Source organism: Narcine bancroftii, chromosome 1 (assembly GCF_036971445.1).
Source record: "Narcine bancroftii isolate sNarBan1 chromosome 1, sNarBan1.hap1, whole genome shotgun sequence".
In the NCBI taxonomy this organism is placed as follows: domain Eukaryota; kingdom Metazoa; phylum Chordata; class Chondrichthyes; order Torpediniformes; family Narcinidae; genus Narcine; species Narcine bancroftii.
In genome coordinates, this window is record NC_091469.1 from 61,303,334 (window position 1) to 61,325,928 (window position 22,595).

The window sequence follows — 22,595 nt, forward strand, 5'->3', positions numbered from 1 at the left end:
CCTTCTCACAAACCCAGAAAATTGGGTTGGAAGGGAAAATGAGGAGAAGGATTGAAACCTCAGTGGGTAGATCTCCAATTCGATATTTTAGCTAGCTGCCTCATCAATTCCCAATGAGTGGACAAGGTTACATTCACTCCAAGACTTCTATATGCATATAACTGCAGTGTCATATAAAATGTGGTGTGTCATAATTATCTGTACTTCAACAAGAATATTTTATTTCTTTTTACAGAAAGTTGGTTGTGATGGCATATTAGGATCCTCAGCCAGAGAAGATCATTGTGGTATTTGTAATGGGAATGGAAGATCATGTAAAGTCATCAAAGGAGACTTTAATCATACCAGAGGGGCAGGTAAGTTGGCTTATGATGTGAACTTTAAATACTTCTGATCTATTGTGTCTTTCCTAATATGAATCACACTACAAAGAAGATCTCTGTGCATTGAATGTCTCATTTCTGTCATTCTCATACTGCTCCCCTTGGTCCCAGACTCCTTGGTCAATGAAAAACTTTTTCTGAGATCTTTTTTTTTAAAATATTGTCCCAGTCAGTTCAATCTCTTCACATAAGGCATTTCTGCTACCGGTCTGCACTCCTAAAGTGGCAACTGCAACCCTTTTTTAGGTAAGTCAACTAACATGATACTCATGGTGCATAGTTAAGTGCTTTCGCAGTAGCTAAACAGCGGCACTTATATTCATTGATGATGTAACTGCTGATGGGAGTAGCAAAATGAATTCTGAGCAAGAGCAGCTGGAACTGAAACAGGAAAAGCTGGCAAGAAGCCTCAATGTGGAAGATGGCCTAGTAATAGCCCTTGTGGTTCATGCAAGAGGAGAGGACTTGCTGTCTAATGTTTTACTTGGAATAAGGGGAACAGAAAGGAACTCTGTGGTGACAAAGTTATCGTCTGGAGAACCCTGATGGGGCAAGTTTCGTCAGCAAGACACTGAGGTGACTGATGGAAGTACCTCAGTTGTGGATGTCCTGGAACAACACATCTCTCTCTGAAAACCAACAAGAACCTTCCTGAGCAGTAACCATTTACCTTTCAAGCACGAAAGCCTAGTGAACTTTATACATGTTAAATTCTGTGCACAGTATAAGAATTCCCTGCAACCAGTGAACTTGGAAGAATGAGAAGTTAGATTGGACTGTTAACCAAATAACTTTTCTGAACTTACACACATATTACATACACATGCATTTAGAATTAGAAGGGGGTTAAGTTAGGTAAGGTAAGTTAATAGTGATAAGTTAAAGTTTGATCCTGTTTTCAAGTTTAAAGATAATTAAAAGCAACTTTTGTTTAACTAACCATTTTTCTTGCTGAATATCTATTGCTGCTGGGTTTAGGGGTCCTCTGGGCTCGTAACACAGCAAATTAAAATAATTCAAAAGGTGCATGGTGACTTTAATACTGATCATTCTGAGAAAACATACATTCATGAAATGTTACTCTCGACATTATACCTCCGAATTCACAAATGATAGGAATTCTATGGAAAATTTCCTGGATTGTTTAAATATTCCCGCACTTTCTTTGGATGAACAAATGAGACTACATGAGCCTATTTGCATGAGGAAATATATACTGCTATTTCTTCACTACATTTGGGAAGAGCTCTTGGACTCAACAGATTTCCTGTAGAGCTTTTCAAATCTTTTTCTCAATTACTTTCACCTTAATTAAGTTTGGGGTTATTGGACTCATTTAGGCAGGATAATCTTCCAGAAACATTTAAAAAAGTGTGTATATCTCTTATTGCAAAGAAAGGTAAAGACCAACAGTGTGCTCCTCTTACAGGCCAATTTCTTTATTAAATGTTGATGTAAAAATTATGGCTAAAACTTTGGCCCGTATATTGGAGAATATTTTGCCATCTATCATTTCTGAAGATCAGACAGTTTTATTAAAAACTGGTATTCTTACTTTAATAAAATACATTGCTTATTGGAGTGTGGTTCCCAAACATGTACTTTTCCTTGATGCAGAGAAAGCATTTAATCAAATTGAATGGAAATATTTATTCTCTCTTTTAGAAAAAATCAAATTTAGATCAGATTTTATTTAATGGATTAAATTATTGTATTCATGTCCAGTGGCTTCAATTCTCATTAATTTTCAACAATCACAACCCTTTAATCTTCAACTGGGAACTCATCAAGAGTGTCCTCTAAGGCCATTATTGTTTGATTTGGTCTTCGAGCCATTAGCAATTGCATTTCAATAGTGTAGTGACGTTAAAGTGATTTGTATAAAGGGATATGAACAGAGAATTTTGCTTTATGCAGATGATCTTCTGATCTATTTATCAAACCTTGACACTTCTTTACCAACCATTTAGTAAGTTTTCAAGATATAGATTAAATCTGCATAAAAGTGAACTTTTCCCTTAGAACATACCTGCTTCAGTGAATACCAATTACCCCTTTAAGATTGTGCAAAACCTATTTAAATATCTCAGTATTATTGTTACAAAGAATCATAAATAACTTTTTATAGAAAATTTTCTTACATTATTAAAACAAGTGAAGCAGACTTCAAACAGTCATTGAATGTACTTCCATTCCAATGGTAGCAGAGTGAAGAGGGCATGCCTGGGTGGTGGAGGCCTTTAAGGATAGAGGCTTTTTTAAAGACACCACCTCCTTGATGGAGGTGATATTGGATACCTCATGCTTCTTGATATTTCACAGATTCTTTGGCCCTGCAGATTGGTAGGGTTTCCTATTCATCCCTGTGCTGCTGAGTGGATGCATCTGTCACCTTCTGCAGGCAGCCCCACTTAAGTTCTCTGTTTATCTTTCTATAATAGAATTAACATGCACGAACTTGCTCAGGGGAACTAATACTTGTGATCCACTTTCTCTCATGCCAATGAAATACCAGGCAAAGATCACACATCCAAACCAATGTCTTTGAAAAGTTTCCTTATGCTGTTGACAGAAAATGTCAAATCATGTAACAGTGTGCCTTTACCTTCACTTTCTAAATGTTTAACCCACTGGCCATTGGAAAAGTGCAACGATGATGTGTGGACTGTGGAGAATATGAAGTGCATACATGCACTTGTAATTCAGAAAAAAATTGTGAGATGATGGAGAACTATGATCTGAGAAGGAGTATAGTGTATGTGTTTTCCTCTTCTCTCAGTGGTCTCAGTTCCATGAATGACTATTGATTGTGTCATAGCTACTCCAGTGGATAGCAGTTTAAACTGGGGCTACTTGAACTCTCCTTCAGGGAGGAAGGTGACGTAGCTCCACATGTCATCTATTGGTTTGCTAATCTGTTCCACCACATTAACCTCTTCTTTTAAAACAAAGTCCAGCATGGTGAAGTGTCAGAGTCCATTCAGAGTCTATTTACATGTTCAGCCTGTCCAGTGGCTTCATCCATCAAACTGACCATCACAGTACCAGCTGTGGTATAGCTGTTGGCTGCTGTGCAGTGCTCTGTGTGATGGGTTGCAATTTGGATGGCTGAACAGAATCATTTGCAGCTGGTTCATGGGAGGGGAAGTGTGGGGTGAAATTGGGGCAGTGCAACTGTTGCCAGTGGTGGGGTTGGATGCCCGACCATGTCCCTGGTGGTCTTGGTGGAAGAGGGGAGGGGGCTGGTTGGTCGACCATGAAAGGTCCAGTGAGTGCTGCAGTTGTGAGGGCTCCTGCAGATGACAGGTCCCAGGCAGAGATAGTGTCTCTCTCTGCCCTGGTACTGCACGTAAGCATGCTGGGGGGTTCACGTGGAGGTGCTGGACCTACTCGACCAGGGTTTGCTTTATGGGTTCTGGTGTGTTTCCAGAGTAGCACAGGCCCTGGGGTCATCAACCAAACAAGTAGCGTGGTTCCCAATGCCTACCTCCAGAGAAATGAGAATAATTTCTTTACGTGGAGTAGCATTAGTTGCAGTACAGAGGAGGATGCAGCACCTCTGGTAGGACATCTTGCCACTGGGAGACATGCAGCCCTTTTGGCTTGAGGGCCAGGAGGACTGCCCTCCAAATGGTGCCATTCTTCTTTTCTATCTGGCCATTCCATTGGGGGTTATAGCTGGTGATCCTGCTCATGGCTATACCTTTGGCCAGCAGGTATTGGCACAACTCCTCATTCATGGATAATGTCCTGGATGTAGCTGGGGTATCCAAAGAGCATGAAGAGATTATGCAGGGACTTAATAACTGTGGCTATGGTCATATCTGGGCAGGGGATGGCAAATTAGAATTGTAAGTATTTGTCAACAATGTTGAGAAAATACACATTCCGGTTTGTGCAGGGAAGGGGGCCCTTGAAGTCCATATTTAGACATTCTAAAGGGTGGGTGGCCTTGATCAGGTGAGGTTTCTCTGGCTGGTAGAAGTGTGTCTGGCATTCTATGCAAATCAAGAAGCTGTGGGTCAGCTTCTGATGTCCTCTGCTAAGTATGGGAGGTTGGGGGCTCTCACAAGTTGATAGAGCCTTGTGACTCTGGGGTGGCAGAGGCTGTTGTGAAGATCTTCACGGCAGTATGCTTGTGTGTTGGCACAGATACATTGGGAGGCTTGTTGAGCTTTCCGGGCTGGTACAAGATCTCTTAGTTGAAGGAGGACAGTTGAATTGCCCACCTCAGGATCTTATCATTCTTAATTTTTCCACGCTGTTTGTTGTTAAACATGAATGCAACTGCATGTTGGTCAGTCAGCAGGCTGAACGTTTTGCCAGCTAGATAATGCCTCCAGAGGCGCACAACTTCCACTATGGCCTGGGCCCCTTTCTCAATGGCTGAGTGCCAGAGTTTGGGGCCATAGAGGGTACAGGAGAAAAATGCCACCGGCTTCCCACCTGGTTAAACATGGCAGCCTGGGCAGTCAGGCTCATCATTCTCCATTTGAAATGGGATGGATTTGTCTATGGCGTGCATCACTGCCTTGGCAATGTTGCCTTTGATATGAGTGAAGGCCGCTTGGGCTTCTGCCGATTGGGGAAAATGTGGTAGTTTTTACTAGACGGTAGGCTTTGTTCATATAATTACAACCCATTGTGCATAATATGAATAGAACTGAGGCTCCTTTTCAGGGCCTTGAGGCAATGTGGGAGTGGGAGCTCCAGCAGGGTCAGGTCCAATGCCTCCAATCTCCACCATGGACCCTAGTATAGCCACGTGTGAAGTGTGGAACACGCATTTCTTCTGGTTATACGTGAGATTTAGGGATATAACTGTCTGAAGGAATTTTTGTAAGTTAACGTTGTGGTCCTGCTGGTCATGGCCACAGATTGTCACATTGTCCAGGTAGGGGAACGTGTCTTTTAGTTAGCGTTCATCTACCATTTGGTCCATCCCCCCTCTGGAAGACCAAAACCCTTTTTGTGACTCCAAAGGAGATTCTGATGTAATGATAAAGGTGGCTGTCCACCTCGAACGCTGTGTATAGGCTGTCCTCTGGGTGAATTAGGAGGTGATGATATGCCAACTTGAGGTTGATGGTGGAGAAGACTTGGTACTGGGCAATCTCATTCACCATGTTGGCCATACGGGGGGCAGTGAGACGTGGAGGGTAGACAGACTGCGGGTCGTGAGCAGTGGTCAGTGTTTGGGTCACTGATTGGCTGTGTTCAGGTAGACAGGTGGGTGGTTTAAAAGTTGGTTATTACAGAACATGAGGGAGGAGTTGGGGCTCTTACATTCCAACAGAACACTTTTAAATTGGCACTGAAAGTTCAGATCCAGTATGACTGGTGCATCAAGTTGTGGCATCACGAGCAATTTAAAATTCTTGTACTTTGTGCCACCCATGATTAACATTACTGTGCAGCTACCTTGCCTGGAAGCCAATAAGATTTTACACTAGACAGGGGTCACTATGTGGGTCAGGGCTATGCAGTGCCTGGGTGAATAAAGCTTTCTGTGTCAAACAAGCAGTGTGTAATGCAGCCTTTTAACTTGACGTCCATGATGGACCTTGCTAATTGATGTGGGTTGCCCTGGTCCAGAATGATAGACACCAGTGTCAGCTCATTGTCCAACTCACTGCTCCCGTATGTGTGTGTTAGTGACCTCCAAGATGTCCGCCCCAAAGATGGCTGCCTCCAGAGTTCGCTTGTGGTCGTCACGGGAAGTGAAGCTGGAAGTGACATCAACGTGGTCCGTCATCCCCACGTTCCCACTGCACTGTTCTCCACGACAGGAAGTGTAGCCGTAAATGATGTAATCCAAGATGGCAATGGCTTCTGCCCACACGCGGTGCTGCAAGAAGAAAGTTTGAACCTACATACTCTTGTGTAGTGTCATTTTCTTCCACAGTTGGAGCAGGTCCGCTTCTGGCAGGGCCATTCTTCTGTGGGTGTTTCATCTGGCCGCAGTAATATCACTTCAGTTGCTCAGTGATAGTGGCTGCTGTTTGAGACCCTGCGTACCAAGATGGCTGCACCTATATACACACGTGGTTGCCACATTGCCGGAGGAGTAAGTCTCTGCGTTGTTTTGGGCTTTCTATAGTGATTTGGCGGGATTGACCATGTTCTGCAGGGTCCGATCACCATTCTCCAGGAGCCTTTGTCTGATCAGCTTCTCCTGGTAGATGGCTGCCATAACATTGGCTCAGCCACAAGCTCGGCCCAGCTCCTACATAATCCGAAGGTATTCATCAACAGACTCACCAGGTGTTTGTCAATGGCTACCCAGGAGGTACTGGTGTAGATTAAATTCCTTGGAGCCTGGTATTGCTTCTGCAGGAGTCCCATGGCAACTGTCACAGCCCCTGATCATGTAGAAAACAAAGTGGCTGACCTGTGCAAACAGCAGGTCTCTCTTGTCAACTTCTTCCCGAATATTGTGTCACCTCAAAAAGGTATTCAGGCAGTGCACCCACTGGTTGAATTTTATGGAGGCCTCTAAATCCTTATGTCAGTCTCCAGCTTCCCCACTGGAATAGCCTTGTTCTTGGCAAGAAAGTATAGTGGTTAAATAGTACCAACTATTTGTTACTGTTTAAACAATAGTAAACAACACCTGGCTCTTTGAGCAGCGAATGGAACTACCATTCCCAGCCTTGGCATGAGATGGATCTCAATTGGAATAGGTGGGACCACATTCCATTGGAATTGCGTCTTAGCTTCTGTTGCTCAACCTATTTTGGGTGCAGACTTTTTACGTTCCCATGACTATTGGTAGACATGAAACGGAGGAAATTGGTTCATGCCACCACCTTTCAGACATACCCACTGGCATGCAGCAAAGGGAGAGTTTCCCATCTCGGGGTGCATACGCTGCACAAAGATGCCTATGCTGCTCTGCTCAACAAATTTCCCCATATTCTCACTCCTAATTTCAATGCCTCGAAGACAGCTCATGATGTGTCTCATTACATAGACACTTCAGGCCTACCGATTCATGCCAGGGCTCGTCGCCTTGCACCTGATAAATTGCTGCAAGCAAAGGCAGAGTTTAAGGCAGTGGAAGACCTGGGTATCATCCAACACTCCAACATTCTTGGGCATCACCATTGCACATGGTACCCAAAAGGACAAGTGGATGGAGACCCTGCGGTGATTACTGTAGGCTTAATGATGTCATTATACCCAACAGGTACCCATTTCCATAGACAAGAGTTATCCGCCCATCTACATCATTGCCACATATTCTCCAAGGTTGATCTGGTAAAGGGATATCATCAGATACCAATTCATAAGGATGACATTGCCAAAATGGCAATTATTACCCCATTCAGATTTTTTGAATTTCTTAGAATGCCGTTAGGATTAAAGAACACTGCGCAAACTTTCCAGCGGCTTATGGATGCTCTAGGCAGGGATTTGGACTTTGCATACATTTACTTGGACGACATCCTTGTAGCAAGTCGAAATGAGCAAGATCACCGCCTGCATTTGTGCCACCTTTTCCAACAGCTCCAAGACTTTGGTCTAACAATCAACCCTGACAAATGTCAATTTGGCAGATCAACCATGGAGTTCTTAGGGCACAAAATCACAGCAGATGGCATATTTCCATTATCAAACAAGGTAGATGCCATCCGTACCTTCTCCAAACCTACCACTGTCAAAGGTCTACAGAAATTTTTGGGAATGATAAACTTTTATCACAGGTTTATTCCCGGAGCTGCTGACATCCTATGACCACTGTTTGGCATCGTCTCCACCAAACACAAGAACATTATCTGGACCTCGGAGGCAGAGGTCGCGTTTATGTCTGCCAAAGAAGCATTGGCCAAAGCAGCAATTCTTGCACATCCCAACCCTGAAGCTACTTTGACGCTTAGCACTGATGCCTCAGGTGCTGCTGTGGGTGCAGTTCTTGAACAATGCATCAATGGCCAATATCAACCCCTTGCCTTCTTCAGCCGCCATTTAAGACCAGCAGAAGTAAAATATAGCACCTTTGATCGAGAACTGTTGGCACTATATCCAGACACACGGTACTTCTGTTGTATCTTGGAAGGTCAACATTTCATTGTATTTACAGACCGTAAACCACTCACTTTCACCTTTAGCAAAATGACAGATCCATGGTCGACAAGACAGCAACACCATTTGTCCTACATTTCAGAATTCACTACGGACATACACCACATTTCAAGAAAAGACAATCTAATCGCAGATATGCTGTCTATTCAAGGTGGAATCACCATATTCAAGGTGGAATCAACATTGCTGAACTGGCTGTGGCACAGGTCTTGGATCCTGATATATAGTCATACAGTACAGCCATTACTGGACTGGACATTCAGCAGGTGGCACTGCAGCACAGTGGACCAGAACTCTTTTGTGACATATCATTAGGCTATCCTAGTCCATTGGTCCCATTGTAATGGAGGCGACGTCTTTTTGACGACATTCACAGTTTGTCATAGCCATCCATTAGGACATCAGTCAAGATCATGTCAAATAAGTACATATGGCTTGGACTGAAGAAAGACGCTGCTTAATGGGCATGAACGTGCATCTCCTGCCAATCTGCAAAGATTCAGTGACACACCAAGGCACCCCTTCAGCGTTCCCGACAGTACGCAGGAGATTCAAGCACATGCACATGGACCTGGTCGGACCATTACCAGTGTCACAGGACATGAGGTATATTTTAACAGTGGTAGACTGCTTCACACGCTGGCCAGAGGCCATCCCATTACCAACTAGTGATACTGAAACATGTGCTAGAGTGTTCATCGCTAGATTTGGTGTGCCTACGCACATAACTTTGGATCGCAGGCCACAATTCACTTCATCATTATTGTCTACCCTTGCACGTTTTTGTGGTACACAGTTGCACCACACCATGGGATACCATCCGCAGTCCAATGGCCTGATGGAGCATTTCCACCGACAGCTTAAATCTGTGCTTCAGGCCCAACTTACCAGCCCCAACTAGGTCGATGAGCTACCTTGGGTTCTACTGGGGGTATGCATGACTCCAAAAGAAGACTTGTCTGCATCATCTGTAGAGAGTTGGTGTACGGTTCCAGGAGATGTTCATTTCACAGTCAACTTAGACATGGATGTGCTTCAGCAACACCGCAGGGGTATTATTAACAGCAAGCCGACTTCTACCAACTGGCATGGCAACCCTAGACAACAAGTGCCCCAATCACTCCTGAACGGTGACTTTGTATTTGTTCGAAGACAGGTTCTAGGAGCACCGTTACACAAACCATATGAAGGACTATTCCGTGTCATTAAGAGAGATGGAGGCATGTATACCTTGGACATTGGGGGACATTCACAACTATTAAGCATAGACAGACTTAAGCCTGCCCATACAGACCCTACTACACCCATTCAGTGCCCTCAGCTCAGATGACGTGGGCGTCCTCCTAAGACATGTGTGTCTGGCTTTTTAATTTTTGGTGACAATTCAAGGGGTGGTGATGTAGTGGCCATATAGCAGGCTGACCGGGTGCAAGCATAGACAGACCCTACTACACCCATTCAGTGCCCTCAGCTCAGATGACGTGGGCGTCCTCCTAAGACATGTGTGTCTGGCTTTTTAATTTTTGGTGACAATTCAAGGGGGGGTGATGTAGTGGCCATATAGCAGGTGCTCAGCGCAGTTATGTGAACCGCCACGGTCAGTACACGGACTGATCAAAGGACTGGCATGCTAGCAGTACCGAGTGCTGAGGGATTGCACGTTGATCAGCTGGACCCCTGCCGAAAGGCGCGGGACGTTAACAAGTCTGGAGTTGACTACTCTGGCATGTGTTTATATTTCTTTAGTAGCTCTACCGAAGAAGCCGCTACAGAACCACCTTTATTAGGAATCCTGAGGGGAAGAGTTACAGAATCAGGAGTGGGCCAGCCTGTACAATTCATGTATTACTGTGTTCCACCACATACTGCTAATTATAATCATCCCCTACCCAAGAGAAACATTGCTTCTTCATGCCGTGGAATGCATTTGAGTGATATAAGTGTCACGGTTTTCTGATGTTTTGCTGAATCGAATCCCTTGGAAATGCACACTTGCACTTAACTCCACTACCCTCTCATACTGCTGCTTTTTTTCAGTTTACATGTGTAGAGATGATATCTCATTCCCACACTTGCTGATTGAATTAAGCTTCCATTTCCCCACCATAAATTCCTGGAACATGCTCTCTCCAGTCTAGGGCATCCCTTGTAGCAGACTACTGATTTTTGAAAGAACTTCCACGACTTGCCTCAACACACCCCTCCTTCAAGAAAACTGGTCTGGCTTTAACTGTACTGATGAAATTGGGCCTCATTGATGCACAAAGACAATTAAGCATATGCCTCAACAGTTTTAATCTTTAATCTTTTGATCTTTGAACTTCCCTTTTCTGGAGCCCTTTTGTGGTCGTGAATATTGAAATGTGTTTCAGCATGATTAAAGCTTGTGAGAGACGAGCATTATGCTGATGTGAATTCATTTCACAAAATTACTTGAAGAAATCCTCACATCCATTTTTCAGAAAACACAAAAGGTAAATAAGTTGCACTACCAGTCAGAAATGTAAATGATGAATGACAACTATAAAATGTCAGTAAAATTCTACAGAGGATCCAGTTTGTTTTCCTGTTGTCTACCTACCCAAATTACAGTTCCTTGCACAAAAAGCTGCTCCGCTCCAGCAGCTACTTTATAAGTTGGGAGCACTACGAAATGTTGTAAAATATCCAAAGGTGAAAATTAATTGTAGATTGTGGTGCACTGCAGTGCAAACAAACAGGCACAAACAACAAAAGACTCGAGTCGCCAATTTCCTGGGGAAAGGAAAGAGAAGTTTGTGAGGGGTCTGGTTGGAAGCTGTACACAAGAGTCCTCACAAGAAGGGCCTCCTATCAGAGTTGGTGGACCATCCTTTCAACCTAAGGGTCAGGAGGACTGCCTTCCAGATTACCCCGTTCTCCTATTCTATCAACCCATTTTCCCTGGAGTTGTAGTTAGACATGCAACTAAATGCGATGTCCCACATCGCCAGGTACTGGTGCAGCTCCTCACTCATAAAGCTGGACAACTGGTCACTGTGGATGAATGCCAGGTATCCAAACTTGGTAAAGATCTGTTCTAGTGCCTTTATAATAGAGTTGGTGGAGGTATTGGGGCAAGGGGTGATGAATGGGAAATCGGAGTATTCGTCTCTGAGACAAAATAGACCTTTTTGTTCATGCAAGGCAATGGTGCCATAAAGTCAATGCTGAGTCGCTCAAAGGGCCGAGTGACCTTTATTACGTGAGCCTGTGCTGGATGGAAGAAGCACAGTTTGCATTCTGTGTGGACCCAACAGGACTCAGTTATGGTCCGGACTTCCTGGACCATGAAGGCGAGATTCCAGCATTTCACAAAATGGTACAGATGCGTGACGCCTGGGTGGCAAAGGGTATCATGCAGTGCCTGAAGTTGGTGGGACCGTGCACTGGTCAGGTCCAAGACAGAGCATCGGGGAAGTCATTGAACTTTCCCGGCCTATACTGGATGAAACAGCTGAACATGGCCAGATCGAGTCTACAGTGCAAGATCTTGACATTTTTGATCTTACCTCTGTGGGTGGTGCTGAACATGATTGTCACTGCATGATGCAGTGGTCTATGAGGAGGGTGAACCTAGTTCGGGAGAAAAAGACCACGTGTCTGCCCCCTTGTTTCAGGGTGGTAGCAAGGGCAAGGTCAGAAGGATCGCACTCCACCTGGAATGAGAATTTTTTGTCCATGGCATGCATCGTGATGTTGGTGTATCCTTTCTGATGCAGGAGAAGCCCACTTGCGCCTCAGCGGGGACGGGAAAAGTGGTGGCGAAGGCCAGTGGGCAGACCTTATCTGAGAACCGGGGGACCCACTGGGAATAGTTAAAAAAAACAGCTCTAGGCAGCTGCGCAAGGCCTTGAGTGTGTGAGGAAAGGGAAGTTCCATCAGAGGATGCATGCATTCGCGATCAGGACCGATGACACCATGGTCCACGATGCACCCAAGGATGGCGAGGCAAGTGGTGCTGAACATGCACTTCTCCCTATTGTAGTTGAGATTTAATGCCTCTGCTCTCCTGAGGCACCTCTCCAGATTAGCATTGTGACCCTACTGATTGTGGTCATAGATGGTGACATTGTTTATATATGGGAATTTTGCTCATAGGTTATTTCAGTCTACCATAGGGTCCATCTCCTTCTGGAACACAGACTCCATTTGTGACCACAAAGGGGACCCAGTGCACGCGTCAGCCTCGAAGGCGGTATAGGACATATCCCAGGCCTGGATGGGGAGTTGGTGATAGGTCGACTTTAGGACAATAGTGGAGAAGACCCTGTACAGGTACACAATCCTTTATCTGGACAACTAAAATCCAGAAAGTTCCAAAAACTGGCATTTTTTTCCTGGTGTTAGAACAGAAGAAGGAGAGAGAGAGAGAGAGAGAGAGAGAGACAGCAGCACGACTAGGTTGGGCTGGGGCAAGGGGGAGAGAGATGGCAGTGTGACTTGGGTGGGTGAGGGAGGAGAGAGAAGGCAGCGCGACTCTGGTGGGTGAGGGGGAGAGATGGGAGCGCGACTCTTGTAGGCAAGGGGGGAGAGAGACAGCAGCGTGACTTGGGTGGGCGGGGCAAGGAGAGAGACAGCAGCACGACTCGGGTGGGTGGAGAGAGGGGCGGCAGCATGACTTGGGCAGACAGGGGGTGAGAGAGATGGCAGCATTACTTGGGTGGATGAGACGAGAAGAGAGACGGCAGCACAACTCGAGTAGGCGAGAGGAGGAGAGAGAGAGATGGCAGCACAACTCAGGTGGGCTGGGGGGGAGTGCTGAAAGGGAGTGGATATGGCAGCACAATTCAGGTGGGCTTAAATCTGGGGCAGCTGGCTTTTGTTCTGAAATCTGGAAAAATCCGAAATACAGAACGCACTGTCCCCAAAGGGTTCTGGATAAAGGATTGTGTACTAGACTATCTCATTGACTATGTTGGCAATACAGGGAGTAGAGGGTAAGCATCCAGCTGGGTGTAATGGTTGATGGTCTGACTATAGTCGATGACCATCCTCAGTTTACTCCCCCCTTTGACCACTATGACCTGGGCTCGCCAAGAGCTTAATGCTGGGCTCTATTACCCCTTCTGCCAGAAGCCTTTGTATCTTGGCCTTAACGAAGGCCCTGTGGACTGCACAGTAGTGCCGGCTCTTGGCCGCAATGGTCTGGCATCAGGTGATTGAAAAGGGAGGGAGGGGGTACCTGTAGGGTGGACAATCTGCAGTTGGAGTGGGAGCAGTCGCTAGGCTTGGTGTTGTGGATGGTGAGAATGGGGAGTGGGTCACCGAAGGCCAGGGTGACACTGGGGAGACGGCACTGGAAATCAAGACCCAGGATAATCAGGGCACAGACCTCTGGCATGACCAGGAGCCTGAACCCTTTGTAGATTTCCCCTCCCACAGTCAAATTTATAGAACAGCACACCAGCACTGTGATGGAGTGGTCCTGGGCCACAAAGGAGATGGAAAAGTTTGCTGGGCATACTTTAAGTGCCAGCGTACAAAACACATGCGGGTGTACAAAGCTCTCAGTACTACCACTATAGAACAAGCATTTTATTACCTTTCTGTTGACAGTGATGTTCATCACTGAGTGCCCAAGTCTGGGGGAGGGGGAGTAGATGTTGTCTGACAGCGTAGTGGATGCTTTGACCAACTCAGGGTCTGAGTCACTGCTCTCAGCTGGCGGTATTGAGAGTAACGATTTGTAGGTGCTGTCCCGATGAGCCAGGATGGTGGAGGCATCGTCATCTGTGTGGTGTGGGTCAGCATGGGGAGCAATGAATGCGCAGTCCAGGCCTGGCTGTACACGCACTTGTTGACTGCATTGTTGGGTCGGCAGGGCAGAAGTGATATGTATGGTGCGGTCAGAAGTCGGCTGGTACAAGATGGCGGCATCCATGGGGAGCACATGGCACGGCACCAGAAGTGCGGGCAGAACAGTCCCGCTGCCTGATACTCACATGTTGAGGCACCTAGAGGGTTGAGGGGGGCTTCCAACTGGTTGCAGAAGGCCGCTGCACTCCCAGTGAGTTTAGAGAGGCAAAGTGGTCTTTCCTACCACACCAGGAACAATGCAAGTTCCTCATCAAACAGTTCTTCCAGAAGCAGACTTCTGCGTGGTAGGCTGCAGGTTCCAGGGAATGGACCTCATCATTGCCCCTTGTGAGGGAAGCATTGCTTTCTTCCAGCCATCTCTGTTGGGTCACCCTCGATCACAGGCTTCACGCACATGCATCCCAAATGAGTCGTTCCACTTTCCCAGTGGTCACCCTGGTCTCGGCAAAGCATGAGCACGCCAACTCAAGCAGTGCCCCAAAGTAAGCCTTTATTGTCTCCCCCGGCTGTTGTAGTCTGATGCTAAACAGTTACCTGGAGTACACTGCATTCACTGGGGGCTGGTAGATGCATTTTCAGGATGGCCATCGCCGGTTCATACTTGGATCTTCTAGAACGCGAATGGGTCATTTTTGTGCGTAGTATCATGAGTTTCTTCTGGTCAGAGTTGATGACCTCAGCCTGAGTGCAGATGTTTGCCCCGATTGCATGCTTCCAGATCTCAAAATGGGCTGGAACCTCTGGGTGTTGGGGGGGTCATAGCTTCTCTATGCTTAGAAACATCTCCATGGTTCTTTAAAATTTAAGCTAATTAAATTGTGCTGTGCTGCAGTGTGAACAAACAGGCACCAACAATGTAAGGCTATAATACAGACTTTAATTAGCTTAAAACCTGCACACCAGATTCTGTATCTAGGGGACGGCATGAGCCTTTATGTGGGGCGGTGATTTGCGGGGAGTAAGTGGAACCAGTCTCCCAGGTTACCTCTCTGGAAGTACAATGGGTTGCTCACTGCAGTAGGCAGTGCAGGAGCGCGGGACAGGCGCAAGCAATCACAGACAGTCCAGTGGCTGTATCACCACATATATAATTTGTGGAGCAATCGTATAAATCCTTGTCCTGTCTGAACTGTCATCTCTTTCATAACCTGTAATTTCCCTCTGTTATCTGCCCATGTTATCTTCATCATCCAACACATCCATACTTGTCTGATGCTTGCTGCTCTCATAACTGGCCTCCCACTATTTAAACCATATAACCATATAACCACTTACAGCACAGAACATGCCAGTTCGGCCCTACTAGTCCATGCCATAACAAATCCCCACCCTCCTAGTCCCACTGACCAGCACCCGGTCCATACCCCTCCAGTCCTCTCCTATCCATGTAACTATCTAGTCTTTCCTTAAATGTAACCAATGATCCCGCCTCGACCACGTCTGTCGGAAGCTCATTCCACATCCCCACCACCCTTTGCGTAAAGAAATTTCCCCTCATGTTTCCCTTATAATTTTCCCCTTCAATCTTAAACCATGTCCACTAGTTTGAATCTCCCCCACTCTTAATTGAAAAAGCCTATCCACATTTACTCTGTCTGTCCCTTTTAAAATCTTAAACACCTCTATCAAGTCCCCTCTCAATCTTCTATGTTGCAGAGAAAAAAGCCCAAGTCTGCACAACCTTTCCCTGTAACTCAAACCTTGAAATCCTGTCAACATTCTCGTGAACCTTCTCTGCACTCTCTCTATTTTGTTTATATCTTTCCTATAATTTGATGACCAAAACTGTACACAGTACTCCAAATTTGGCCTCACCAATGCCTTGTACAATTTCATCATAACCTCCCTACTCTTGAATTCAATACTCCGATTTATGAAGGCCAACATTCCAAATGCCTTCTTCACCACACCATCTACCTGAGTATCAGCCTTGAGGGTACTATTTACCATCACTCCTAAATCCCTTTGTTGCTCTGCACATCTCAATAGCCTACCATTTAATGCATATGACCTATTTAGATTTGCCTTTCCAAAATGTAACACCTCACACTTATCTGTATTAAATTCCATCAGCCATTTCTCAGCCCACACCTCCAGCCTTCCTAAATCACATTTTAATCTACTGTAATCTTCCTCACTGTCCACAACACCACCAATCTTTGTATCATCCGCAAACTTGCTTATCCAATTCTCCACCCCTACTTCCAGATCATTAATATATATAACAAACAATAGTGGACTGAGGACCGATCCCTGAGGAACTCCACTAGTCACCGGCCTCCAATTGGACAAACAATTTTCTACCACTACTCTCTGACACCTCCCATCCAACCATTGCTGAATCCATTTCACTACCTCCTCATTTATACCTAATGCCTCCACCTTTTTTCCTAACCTCCTGTGGGGAACTTTGTCAAAAGCTTTACTAAATTCTAAATAGACAACATCTACAGCTTTCCCTTCATCAGCCTTTTCTGTAACCCCCTCGAAAAACTCAATCAGGTTTGTCAAGCATGATCTACCCCTGACAAAACCATGCTGATTACTCCCTAGCAATCCCTGTACCTCCAAATAATTGTAAATACCATCCCTCAGAACACTTTCCATCAACTTGCCCACCACAGACGTCAGACTCACGGGCCTATAATTCCCAGGTTTACATTTAGACCCTTTCTTAAACAGCGGAACCACATGCGTCACCCTCCAATCCTTTGGCACTACCCCCATGGCCAGTGACATCCTAAATATCTCTGTTAATGGCTCCACTATCTGTCCACTAGCCTCCCTGAGTGTGCTTGGGAATATTTTGTCCGGTCCCGGAGATTTATCCACCTTTATCTTTTTCAACACAGCCATCACTACCTCCTCGGTTATCCTTATATGCTTCATTTCCTCCCCACTATTTTCCTTTACCTCAACTGGTTCAATATTTTTTTCCCTAGTGAATACTGAGGCAAAGAAATCATTCAAAATTTCCCCCATTTCCTCTGACTTCTCACTCAGCCTACCCTCACTATCTACAAGGGGTCCAATTTTATCCCTCACTAATCTTTTACTTTTAATGTACTTATAGAAACCCTTTGGATTTATTTTTACTCTGTCTGCCAAAGCCTCTTCATGCCTTTTTTTGGCCTTTCTACTTTCTTTCTTAAGATTCCTTCTACACTCCTTGTAGTCCTCCTTCAAATTGTCAGCTCTCTGTTCTTTATACCTCTTGTACACCTCCCATTTTCTCCTAACCAAATTTCCAAAAAAAATGCTTAGTTGTCTCAATCTACCTAAAGTTGTTTTTGAAATCCTCACCTTCCTGCTGGAACCATCTTATCCTCATGATGCTGTCACTTCCTAAAGCTTTGTAACAACTTGTTTCCTGCACCCAGTCCTTTTGGAACTCACAATTATTAGCCCCCTGCCTTCGGATGTTTAGATCCTGAGGTGAGAAAGTTGCTGTCTATTCTATTGATCTTTTTTAAGATGTTTGAATGCTTCCTTTCTTAGCCTGGTGCCAATTTTTACCAGATTGCATTCCTATAAAATATATCAGGACTACGTGGGAGAAAGTGTTCAGCCTGGACTAGAAGGGCTGAACTGGCCTGTTTCTGTGATATAATTGTTATATGGTTTATAGGTCATTTAAGAAAATAAAGAAACACATTGCTTTGCATCAGAGACAAAAGTGGAACATGGAGACTAGCAATGCATCTCAAAATTTCACATTTCTGCTGTAACACACCTTATTAAACTGTAATCGAGAATGTATAATAGCAGCTGGATAGATGATTCAATAAATATTTTCAAACCAATGGTTAAAATTTTAAATGTATGCTAATCAATTAAAAAAATTGAATGATATATTACAGCAACCTGGTCAAATTTTGATGAAGTGGAACATGTGCAATGTAGCCTTCAGGGTTCAGAGTGAGAAATTAATCTTCAGGGTAAATGCTTCTTAATGCAACACAGATGGGATGTTCCATTCTTGCTGTCTGGCTTGTTATAAATGCAGCAACCAGATTCCCAATGGAATAATTTCTACCTCAATGCATAATACAAGCATGAGTGATATGAAAAGTGACCGGTATCAATAATGAAAGCTTTGTTGGGCCTGAAATTATCCTGAAGTTAAAAGATTGTTCCCTGATGTAGTAAGAATGCACATTAAAAGAGTAGAAATCTGTTGAAACAAAGTAGTTACTGTTTGAAGTTAGAAAAGTTAAAAGAAAGGGTATATTGGTAGATAATATGATTTATAAACTGAAAATAACATAAAATTATTTTTGTTCAGTTGGATTGGTGTTGGCAGATTTTACAATGCATGTACAATATGTTATTGAATTTCTATTCAGTGTTTTCGGTGTCGGTGTTGTTCAGCAAAATGAAGTGCAAGGCGCTCCTTCAGTCCAATAGCCTACAGATCACTCTTGGGCAAGGTGTAGTACCTGTTTAGCCTCCTAGTCAGGGTCACATGAAGCTGTGGATTGCAGATGGTGGATAGATTTTACAAGCATATTTTACAAATTGGAATTTATGGTTGTAGAGCTAAAAACGCTGGGCAGATGAATCTGCTGATCAGTGGTCAGTGTTACCCGTCCAGTATGGACACTGCAACTGAGGAAGGCAACAGGAAACCACTTCAGTACTTTTCCCTTGTATAATCATGAACTCAACATTGACTATGGTCTCAGCTCAAAGATGGAACTTCTTTGAAGGAGAAAAGGGGAAGCAACATCTACAATTCTGAAGGTCAGAGATCGGTACAGATGGACAGACACGATCATCCACACCGAATGGCAAGGCACCTGAAAAATGTCACAGAGTTTAAGACAAAAAAAACTCAAATTTGTTAGTAAGCATATTTTGACACCAGTAACGTGAGGAGATATTTGGATGGGCGACCAAAAATTTGGCCAAAGAATTATGAATATCTTTGAATGTTAAGTTGGAGAGTGAAAATTATGGAGAAACACAAAAGCTTTAGATGCTGGAATCGTGGGCAGGCAAATTGCTGGGGTGGGTGAGGGGAGGGACTCAGCAGACCAGACGGCATCCATGGGTGGAAATGATCAGTCATCATTTTGGTTCTACATAAAGGGTTTCAAGTTGAACATTGACTGACCATTTCCAATTCCAATTCTCTGTAAAAATTATTGAATTTGATGTTGAGACAGCTGAACCAATAATGGAGTGCTTAAAAATAAATGAGCAAGACACTAAAACTGGTGGCAAGAAGATATCTTGGAAGTTGGAATAACAGAAGAAGGTTACATAAATTTGGAGAGGCTAAACCATTGCAATCCTAAAACTAGGCTGAGAATGCAATGTTTAATCAGCAGTCAATAAAAATAATTAATAATGTGGTAATTATTGAATAGAACCTGCTACATCTATGGAAATGGACAGTTGTAGCGGCCTGCACACGAAGACACAGACCAGCCCACAAAATGGCTGATGAATGTGGTGACCACATGGACCTGGGTTGACACCAGCCGTCGTCCCAGGTGACCTCCCACATGGTGGAAAGACGGGGAACTTGGGTGGGAACGCTGGCCAATCCCAGGGCCCTATCGTCAGTGCCTGGAGCCCATATAAACACAATGACCAGTGCAATAAACCAGCCTGGTGTGCATCATTTTTCTCCACGCCTACATAGAATGAATGCTATATTGGTGTCCCTGACAGGTCCAACCGGCAGTTGGACCCAAAGATGATGGAACAGGTGGACCCAGCGATTATCCAAGTGGTCTCAATCTCAGCCACTTCTGATTTGAGCAGGCCGAGGCTCAGTTCCAGCTTTGATACATCGCTGCCAACGACACTGCCTCTTCTACGTCATGAGCGCACTCGATCAAGACACAGTGGCAAGGGTCATATTCTTGCCATGGCAACTTCCGTAGCTCTCAAAAAGCTGTTAAGTGCACTTTCTGGCTCTTGCGGTGTGAGCTTACTGCTCGATTGCAGCTTATGTACGGGGCCCTGTCTACCCTAATGAGTGAGATGCTTGCTTTAACCGAGGGCCACATGCCTTGGCTGCTCTTCAAGTAGATCTTTCTGGAGTAGCTGCCGAAGAATATCTAACTCTTGCTCATAGATGAAGACTTCAACGACCCCCGGAGGGTCGTGGTCCAGGTGGACATGCTCTGGAGAGCAAAGAAGGATACCAGCACCATCATAGACAACATCAGCAAGCCCCATGAACAGCCGACTGCAAGACTAAGTCCAGCAGAGAGGCAACTTAATACCCTAGGACAATTTTGCTACTATCATCACCGATTGGGTGTGGAGGCCCATCAATGCCGCCCACCCTGTGGGTTTCCGGGAAACGCCCTGGTCAACTGTCATTGATGGCTACGGCAGTTGGCCCACATGATAGCCTCCTCTACGTTTGGTACTCCTTGTCAGGCAGGTTCTTCCTGATCAACACCTGCACCAAGATAAGCATCCTGTCCCCTGCAGGCCTCGACAACAACAATGGTAACCAGGGCCCAGCACTGAGGGCAACTAACAGCACCTCTATCCGGACTTTTGGTACCTGCACCATCCCCCTTCGGTTCAGCAACAGCCAGTTTATATAGATCTTTACCCTCATATCAGTGGTGCAACCGCTCCTGGGGCCAACTTTGTTCATGCCCACTGCCTGCTTGTTGATCTCAAAGGACAGTGATTGGTGCACGCCAGAACTTTTCAGACTCTGAGGGAAGCCAAACTACCCTCGCCGCACCCTCTCCACCCCCCACCTTGATTTGACAACATTTTCAGATAACGAATTTCCCTACAACATGGCTGAGTTCCCCACAATAGTGACATCACAGTTCTCCATGGCTGAAACAAAGCATAGAGAAAGGGACCCCATTCCTCACCAGGGCATACCGACTCTCTCCCAAAAAGCTCAACCAAGCAAAGGAAGAGTTCAAGGAAATGGAGGAGCTAGGGATTGTGTGGCACTCCAACAGTCCCTGGGCCTCCCCCTTCCACATGGTGCCAAAAGCATTGGGGAGTGGAGGCTATGTGGTGACTACCACCACCTCAATGAGGCTACCACGCCCAACAGATATCCTGTAACCCACACCCAAGACTTTTCTGCCAACCTGCATGAGGCACAGGTGTTTTCCAAGTTGGACTCATCTGGGGATACTACCAAATCCCACTTCACCACCAGGACATCCACATGACTGTGATTATGACCCCCTTTGGCTTGTTTGAATTCCTACGGATGCCCTTTGGTCTAAAAAATGCGGCATAAACCTTCTAACAACTGATGGACGCAGTGGACTGGGATCTCCCATTTGCATTCATCTCAGTGGACAATTTCCTCATTGCTACCCATAGCCTCGAATACCATGCCGCCCACCTGAGACAGCTGTGCACCTGGTTGAGTGAGTTTGGTTTGACAATTAACCCTGTAAAAGTGTCAATTTGGCCTGGACACTATTGATTTCCTGTGGCACAGAATAAAGAAATATGGGGTAATGCCCCTCCCTGAAAATTTCAAGGCTGTCTGGCACATCGTCAAGCCACATACAGTAAAAGGGCTACAGGAATTCGCCGATATAATAAACATTTACCACAGATTCATCCTGGCAGCGGCCCACATCATGTGACCCCTCTTCGTGCTGATGGTAGGCAAATCAAACAACATTACAAGAGTGTTCTAGACCTCAAAGACATGCTGGCCAACACCATCCTCCTGGCAAACCCCAGAACAGAGGTACCTACCACTCTGACAGTTGACACCTCCAGCACAGCTGTAGAAGGAGTACTTGAACAGCTCATTGAAGGCCAGTGGCAACCCCTGATCTTTTTCTGCACTCACCTCCATCCTCCCTAGAGTTATTGGTGCTTTACCTGGCGGTAAGACATTCCTATTACTTTTTGAAGGATCGGCATTTCAAGGTCTTCACCGATCACAAGCCGCTGACATTTGCCCTCCATGAAGTATCAGATTCGTGGCCATGAAGTGGCTTGAGGTAGTCCTGCTGGCTGATACCACCACAGAAACCTGTGCCAGGGCACTCATCGACACATAGGTGTCCAGATTTGGGGTCCCAGAGCACCTAACCTCAGAAAGGGGGGTACCATTTTCATGGGCTCTGGGCAGCACTGGCTAACTTTCTAGGGACACAGTTCCACCACAACATGTCATACCATCCTCAGACCAATGAGTTGATAGAGTGGTTTCACAAGCACCTGAAGGCAGCCTTGATGGCCCAGCTCCAGGGTCCCAAATGGGTCAACGAACTGCCTTGGGTTCTGCTGGGGATTCGCACCTCAGCAAAGGAAGACTTCAATGCT

The 22,595-nt window shown here is 45.3% G+C and overlaps 1 protein-coding gene across 1 annotated transcript in view; it reads left to right on the forward strand.

The window, feature by feature from the left end:
- Positions 1 to 22,595, forward strand: part of LOC138735984 (A disintegrin and metalloproteinase with thrombospondin motifs 19-like) — a 377,361-nt gene that overhangs the window by 272,951 nt on the left and 81,815 nt on the right. The window contains exon 15 of the mRNA XM_069885117.1: positions 236 to 356. Within this exon, the coding sequence (XP_069741218.1) occupies positions 236 to 356 (121 nt within the window). The remainder of the gene's footprint in view (positions 1 to 235; positions 357 to 22,595) is intronic.